This window comes from Nothoprocta perdicaria, unplaced genomic scaffold, assembly GCF_003342845.1.
Source record: "Nothoprocta perdicaria isolate Ctin4 unplaced genomic scaffold, notPer1 scaffold_206, whole genome shotgun sequence".
Classification (NCBI taxonomy): Eukaryota; Metazoa; Chordata; class Aves; order Tinamiformes; family Tinamidae; genus Nothoprocta; species Nothoprocta perdicaria.
Window position 1 is genome coordinate 1245243 of NW_020455272.1, and position 7461 is coordinate 1252703.

General features: G+C 63.6%; 1 protein-coding gene across 2 annotated transcripts in view; it reads left to right on the forward strand.

The window, feature by feature from the left end:
* The window catches only part of LOC112946447 (coiled-coil domain-containing protein 134-like), a 39963-nt gene extending 32973 nt beyond the window's left edge, over positions 1–6990 (forward strand). For both annotated transcript variants that reach the window (XM_026038271.1, XM_026038272.1), the window contains 6 exons: positions 2803–2920; positions 3701–3822; positions 4130–4214; positions 4709–4890; positions 5103–5174; positions 5919–6990. In XM_026038271.1, coding sequence (XP_025894056.1) covers positions 2803–2920; positions 3701–3822; positions 4130–4214; positions 4709–4890; positions 5103–5174; positions 5919–6044 — 705 coding nt within the window. In that variant the 3' untranslated portion in view covers positions 6045–6990. The remainder of the gene's footprint in view (positions 1–2802; positions 2921–3700; positions 3823–4129; positions 4215–4708; positions 4891–5102; positions 5175–5918) is intronic.
* Positions 6991–7461: the final 471 nt, after the last annotated feature.

Here is a 7461-nt window from a genome sequence, read left to right on the forward strand (position 1 = left end):
CAGGTGGCAGCAGCCGCTGTCCGGCTCCGCCTGAAAAGTGGCGCCTGATGAGTCTCCGCGAGCAACAGCAGGTCGGAGGGAGTCTGAGTAGCCCCTTTCCCACGTCCACCCCATTGCCTGGCCGCGACGCGGGGTTGCATCCCATCCGCTTCGCAGAGGATGGAGCCGCGYGGTGTCTTTCCCGGTCGCGCGGTCACAGGTAGCCCGTGTGCTCCAGGCGAGGCTGTGGGCGGCTTTGCCCTGGTGTTTCAGTGCCTGGAGGCAGCTTTGCCCTGGCGTTTCCGTGCCGGGGGCGGCTTTGCCCTCGTGTTTCCATGCCCGGGGAGCCGCGGGAAGGGGCATCCTGCAGCACTGCCCCGAAGCGAAGCGTGAAGCGTGGCAGGGCCCTGCCGTGCGGCGTGGGTAAATGCAGGGGTGCGCGGGAGCCAAGGTGATGGGCTGGTGCGGTGTGCAGGTGGTTTTCCCGCTCTTCTATCCTGATCAGTAGCCTGCGGTTTACAGGGCTCCTGCATGAGAATTTATAAAGTCATTAAAAACCACTTTAATGGAAAACACTAACCATCCATAATACAGCATCTGTTGTTGTGTCGTTGGAAAAACACGTCTAAATTAAGAGAGGCAGAGACAGCGAGCCAGACGGGTGGGTTTTCCGCCGAAGCTACCAGCTGGCCAGGGCTGCCGGGGACTATTCGTGGAAACTCCTTCCCATCTGTGGCACGAGGAGAGGCCTCGGCTGCTCCCCATGTGCTGGGCAAGGAGGGCCAGGGAGGGAGGTGAGGAGCAGCTCTGTGGTGGGTCTGTCTCGTCTCTTCCCTAGGAGGGTGTGGAGACACGAGGGAGGATTCACAGAAAAAAGTATGGAGGAAGAGCCGCAAGAAGCTCTTGCTTCCCCACGCTTCRTCCATGCAGCCCGGAGAGCAGGGAGTGTCCTCTGCTATTATATTGGGATGAAGCGGGCAGTAGCTTGGGGCTGAGCAGTAGGGATGGCGGGAGATGCCAAGGTGGAGGGGATGGCAGGACATGCACGCGCTTTGCAGGTTCTCTGCTTCTGACCTTGTGCCATGGTGCATTTTACAGGTCTCCTGCAGGAGAATTTATAAGGTCGTTAAAGACACTTTAATGGGAGATGCTAACCATCTATAACACAGCATCTGCGGTTGTTTCCTTGGAAAAGCGTGTTGAATTAGGGGAGCCAGGCACGCAGAGCCCCACTGGCGGCTTCTCCACCAGCTGGCCAGGGCTGCAGGCCTCTCTGCTCCGACACCAGAGCTGCTCGCGGCTGCGTTGAGACGCTCACGCTTTGCAGACGTTCAGAGCAGAAGGGGCGGCATGGGCAGCACCTCTGCCCTTCGGGAGCCGGCTCGGGTTGCTGGCCGGCCTGGCCGGAGGCCTCCAGCTGCCTCCCAGTTCTCCCTGGGCACGCGGGCACAGCCTCTGGACGCTCTGGTCCCTATTGCCGTGCGCTCACATGTTGGAAAAGCCTCTTCCAGCAACAGGCAGAGAGGCGCCCGGGGCAGCAGTTTGGGCGTTTCTCTGTCTCTCCCATCCTGACGCTGGCAGCCAAGGAGCTGCAGGCGGCTCCGCAGGGTGTTCCCGCCACCCTGCGCCAGCCGGGCCTCAAGCTGCTCGCGTGTTTGCTCCGGGAGGATGAAGCAGTCCCTTGGAAGCTGCCGAGGCCGGCGTACCAAGCAGAGCATCTGCATGTCTGGGCTCGGGGATTTCTCTCCATAGCCTTGGCTCCTCCTGCCCACATGCGTGGGTAGCCCGCAGGGCGCCTGGAGTATATGTGAAATTCACCCCGGGCCCGAGCTTGGGAGGCTCGTGCTGCCCCCCGGGTCAGCAGCGCCGCAACACCTCCCGCGTGCTGCCTTGTCACGGTGAGATCAGATCGAGGCACGTTGTGCCTGCTTAMCCAAAACCGCCAAAGCACCGTGACATGCGGCTGCAGCAGGAGCTTCCTGCCTGCCCCGTGCTCGTGGGCGTCCCGTCTCCCATCGGGGCTGCCCGAATGCTCTGGGAAGGGAGGGCAGGGGCGGCCCACGTGTCCCGTGTGTGCAYGTGCCTTTGCCTCGGCGCAGGGACGGCCCTGGAGCAGAGGCGGGCGATGCTGCAGCGGGAGCWGCCTCACTCGTAAGCGCCGGCTGGCCGCTCGCTCCCATCAGCGGGAACCTCGTCCCGCCGCGGGGGCTGCCAGGGATCCTGCTGTCGGGAGCAGCAGGCACCGCTCTCCTCTTCAGGCCTTTGCCCTGCAGCTCGTGCCTGGCTGGTAGCACGGACAGAGGTCCGGGTGGCCGGGATGGGAGAAGGCACCTGAGATGGCCGAGCTGATGGGCCTGAGACGGCTGAGCTGATGGGCCTGCTGCTGCTGGGGGGAGAGGTGGAGCTCAGCTCTTGGTCCGGGAGCCTGGCGGCCTTGGAAAGGTGGCGGAAGCCCCCAGAGCGAAGATGTGGGAAAATAAAAGCACTGTTGCTGGTAGTGGGTTGCAGAGTGGATCGATTCAGGCCTTAACGGGAAAAAAAAAAAAAAAAAGAAAAAAGGAGCTGCTGGGTTGGGTCAGATCAAATTGCAGACCTGTGGTTTCCCTCAGCGGAGCCCGGTGCAGCGTCACGCTCCTGCACGGAGCTCCAGGGCCCGGACGAAGGGGAGCCTGGAAAGGCCCGGGGGTGTCGGAGGCGACGCGCCGGGAGTGCCGAGCGGCAGCCACGGCCCTGCCTTTGGGCGCTGCCGGGGCACGCGGCSTCGCGCGGCTTCTGCTTGGTAAATCTTCCTGCTTTACGTTATTTCTGTCTGTTCGGTTGCAGGCTGCAGTTTCTGACATGGATTTGCTCGTGATCTGCCCCTTTCTGTTTACACTGGTGTTGTCCAAGGGCAGCTTCGCCGACCTGGAAAAACAGAGGGTGGACTCAGGCTTGGAAATCTGTATCCTTCTCTGCAGGCCTGTGCCTCAGCCCATGAACATGTCCCTGTGCCTGATGAGGCTGGAGGGAGCTCATGTGTATGAAAAGGGTCAAAGACCTTGGAAGGGGCCACTAGAGGGGTGGAAGAGTGGGAATGGAAGAACCTTGAGGCTGTAATTATTGCTAATGAGATTAGAAACGAGCTGGGGAAACGCAGCCATCGCCACCGGATTGCCAGGAAGGACTTGGCTGGGCAGGACCCTGAGCGACCTGATGTGACACGAGAGCTGGCCGCGCTCCGAGCAGGGCTTGGCCTGGAGACCCTCAGAGGTCCCTGCGCCACTGGCTGCTCCGCGGGGAGCTGCGCCCGGCAGGGGCACCGAGGCCGCGCTGGGGCCCTGCGCCTGCTGGGCAAGGGTGAGTGTGAAGGGTGAAAGGCGACTCGAGGTGCCGGCCGGGGAGGGTGGACGTCACTCTGCTCCCTCCTGTGCCTCGGGCACTTGGCACCCACAAGGAGCAACTAGAGGCACCTGCTGATGCGAGCGCTTCCTGACACACGCCAGCGTGCCCTCGTGAGCGAGTGGGGCATGAAAAGCAAGAGGGAACCCCCCTTCCAGCCCGGATGCCCTGCTCCGGAGGCCTGGCTCTGTCACTTGCCCCCAGCTCCGTGTGGCCCCCATGTCACCGGGGCTGGAGCAGCGTCTCGTGCCCGAGGGAGCTTCCGGAAGGGCTGTGTGCGAGGGGGGCTGCGCGCGTGGCAGGGCCTGCGGGCAGCTCTGCGGTGCCCTTGACTGCGCTGCAGATAAGAAGCTGTTCGAGGTGAAGCGCAAGGACCAGATGAACGCGCTCAAGAACCTTATCGAGCTCAATGACGTGAACCAGCAGTACAAGATCATCGACATCATGCTCAAGGGACTGTTCAAGGTGAGGTGTGGGGYGGGCTCGCTGCCCCACTGAGCGTACCCAGCGCCAGCTCCCCGCTCCCTCCCTTTGCTGGGGCTGCACGGCACCTTGTGCTGGGGCTGCCCCGGGCCAGGACGTCCTGCCGGGACAGCGAGCAGAGGAGCGATGGCCGCAGGGAGCRTCGTGGCGCTGAGGAGAAGCCGAGGGGGGCAGAGTGGGGTGCTGGGGGAGCGAGGAGCCTCCCAGGGCTGCCCCCAGGGCCTGCGCTGAGGCTCGGTGGGCGAGGGGGGAGAGCAGGTGAGACGGGCAATAACCGAGTGCGTTTCAGGTGCTGGAGGACTCCCGGGCTGTGCTAATAGCTGCAGATGTGCCGCCAGATGGGCCTTTTCCTCAGGATGAGAAGCTAAAGGATGGTAGGTGATCCCCGGTCATCGAGCCCTGTTCCCTTTTCCATTGCTGTGCTGCATCTCATTCTCGTGTGAGATTTAAAGCTAGATCCCATGCAGCTCCTGGAGAACGTGCTGCACGGATAGGACGAGGGGACAGCCCTGCCTGTTGCAGCTGTCCCCAGACCCTCCTGCTCCCATTGCCCACGTGGCACCGAGCTGATCTGGCTCTTGGGAGCCTGTGTGACCTCCCGCATCCCTGATCTCTGCAGCYGGGAGCTGCTCCGCATCCGTCCTCGGCTTCCCACAGACACCAAGAGCTGAACCCCCGTGTGCTATGGGGGCCAGGGGCTGGCGTGGGCCGGCAGCCCCCACTGCGTGTCCGTGACTCGGCTGGCGGGACGTGGAAGGCGGGTCATGGGCTCTTTGGAAGCAGCTTTTCCTCCCGGGTCTGCGGGGATCTGGGCTCACGAGAGGCGCAAGCGGGGCGGTGCGCGAGGCGCCCTGGCTCTGCTCCGCAGCGTATTCCCACGTGCTGGAGAACACGGCCTTCTTCGGGGACGTCGTGCTGCGCTTCCCCAAGATCGTGCACCACTACTTCGACCGCAACTCCAACTGGAACAACCTCATCCGCTGGGGGATTGGCTTCTGCAACCTGACGGGGGTGTTTGAGCAGGGACCTCACTCCCAGGTCCTGGGGCTGGTAAGGCTGAGTCCTCCCCATCACGTTGCATCCCATTGCATCACATCCCATCCCTTGTGCTGGGGGACAAAGCATGGCAGTGTGCRCAAGGAGAAGGGGCCCAGGATGGAGGGAAGCCTTTTGGAGGAGGCAAGGACGTGGATTGCAATGGGCCAGCGCGGCGGTGGGAGATGGGAGCAGCTCTCTGACATGGACCCTGCTTTGCCCTGCAGATGGCTCAGGAGCTGGGAATCAGCGAGAAATCTCCTGATTACCGCAATCCCTTTAAAAGCGACCACTCGGAGGTAAGGCAGCCGAGCCCCGGGCTGCSCCTGCGGGGGTTTCCTCCTCCTCCGGCCTCGGGCAGCTGGCTGGGGAAGGAGAACGTCCGCCTGGGGGAGGAACGGCCGCGTGTGTGCCCGGGAAGGGGGCACGGGAGGAAGCCTGGTCTGTGGCTCCGCTCTTCCCTGCTCCTGTGTGGAAAGGAAGGGGGGTGGGATGGTCTGGGGTGCAGGTGGCTCAGGGAAGAGCCGAGAAGCCGAAACCAAGTGTTCACGTTGAATGAAAATGCTGTGATGTTGTTCAGTTGGGCAGCTGGCGTTAGGCGCCTGGTGCTCTGGTGGCATCTCCCTTCTCCTGGCTGGTTCCCTGGTGGGAAATGGGTGTAATGGAGCTGCCTGCTGGGAGAGGCTGGACCCGATGCTGCCCGCTCTGCTCTGTCTCATCTAAAGCCCCTTGAAACCGCAGTGCTCGTGCATCAGCTTCGGAGGGGGTGACATGGCTCGCGCTTCCAGGAAGCGATGCCGGGAAAGCCCGGCTGCGCCCGGCCTCCCGGCCTTGCAGGTTCAGGGCAGGAGGAAGGGCGACGCAGCCGGTTCCTCTTCAGCTTGATTGGTTTTTAATTGCTTCTCCAAACTGGCGTGCATCTGCTTCCCTGCCGTTACGGACTGGCAGCAGCGCCTCCGCYTCCCTGGTCTGGCATCTCCCGCCGGGCACCACGAGCCCTGTGGGAGCCGGCGCTCCTCGCTGACCCCTGCCTTTGCCCGCAGTTCTTCCCCGGCGCGGACACCTTCCAGAAGGCGCTGCGGGACGAGGAGAAGCGGCGGAGGAAGGAGGAGAAGCGCAAGGAAATCCGCAAGGGCCCGCGCATCTCGCGCTCGCAGTCCGACCTGTAGCGCCGGCGGTGCCGCCGCGCGGAGCGGCGCGCCCGGACACGGCCCCCCGGCAGCCCCGGGCCCTTCCCTTGCCGTTTGTGCCGTGGGTTTTGTTCAGTTACGTTTCCTGTTGGCTCGGAGGGTCCCGAGGACMAGGGAGTCTTGTGGCCAAGGCTCCGGGGTTTCCCCAGGGAGAGGGGGGTCTGGAGCTGGCGCCCCTTCCCCAGAGCCAGAGCACAGCTGGGGCCGCTGCCGTTCCGGCTGCGACGGGGCTGTTCCCGAGCCCTCGGGAGCCTCCGGCTGCCGGAGAAACACAGCGCAACGCACAGGAAACCGGCCGCCTCCGTCCCGGGAGCTCGCGGCCGAGCAAGCAGACTCACAGCGATGCTGCTGCTTCTGGGATATTTCCTTTTTTTTTTTCTCCTTTAACCTGGTGACGTGATGTTGTTTCTACTCTCGCCCAGCCAGGTTATACCTGCTCTCTGCCYGGCCCATATCCCCGTTGCCTGATCAGCTCTTCCCTTCTGGAGGAGGCTGCTTTACGGAGCAGCTGGCGTTTTGCCGAAAAAGCCAAAGGAGCCGCTTCCCGGCCGGCCCGTGTCCTGAGTGGCTCCCGAGGGGTTGCTCATGGGACGTTGGGATGCACACGGGGAATAAAGCTGCGCTTGCAGCAACGGACATGGCCTCTCCAGCCACCCCTTCCCAGCCGATGCTCCAAGTGCGGCGGGTGGAGGAGACGCATCCGAGGTGTCTGGGGGTGGGAAAGGGGTTGGAGCGATGTCCTGCRGCCGCGCTGCGCAGGCAGGAGCCCTGTGGCCCGAGGGGCTTGCAGGACTGGTAGATCGGGGCAGGACTGCAAGGACTGCAAGGAAGAGACGGAGCCGCCCCAGCACCGCTGCTGCCACTGGGTGCTGGGAGGCACCCGTTATTTTTCAAGGCGGAGACAGGTACGTTGGATGAGGGTGCAGGAGCTTGCATTGAAACGGGAGGTGTTTTTTTTTCTTGAATAAAGCTGTTTTTTTTAAAAAAAAAAAAAAAAAAAAAAGACCCTGTTTCTTGTGCTTCGGGTGGCAGCGCTCCCAAAGTGGGTGCGAGCCCAAGGGTGCCGCTCGGTGGTGGGTCTGGCCGCGAGCGCGGGGAAGCGGCAGGGGTCGGAGCCGCTCTCCCGGCCGGTGACCGGGAACGGGAGCCCCTTCCCACAGCCCCCTCCGGTAACGAGCCGGGCCGCGGCCGCCGAGCCGCCCTCCTCCCCGCCGCGGCGCCCGCGGGCCCCGCCCCTTCATGAATATTCAGCGCGCCGAGGGGGCGGGGCGCGCTATGCTAATCGCACTGCTGATCGCTGACGCGCCATCACCCCACGCGCCGCCGCGCCCGCCGATTGGCCGCGGGCGACCTGGTCTCATTGACAACAAGCGGCGGGGGGCGCGCGCGCCGCCGC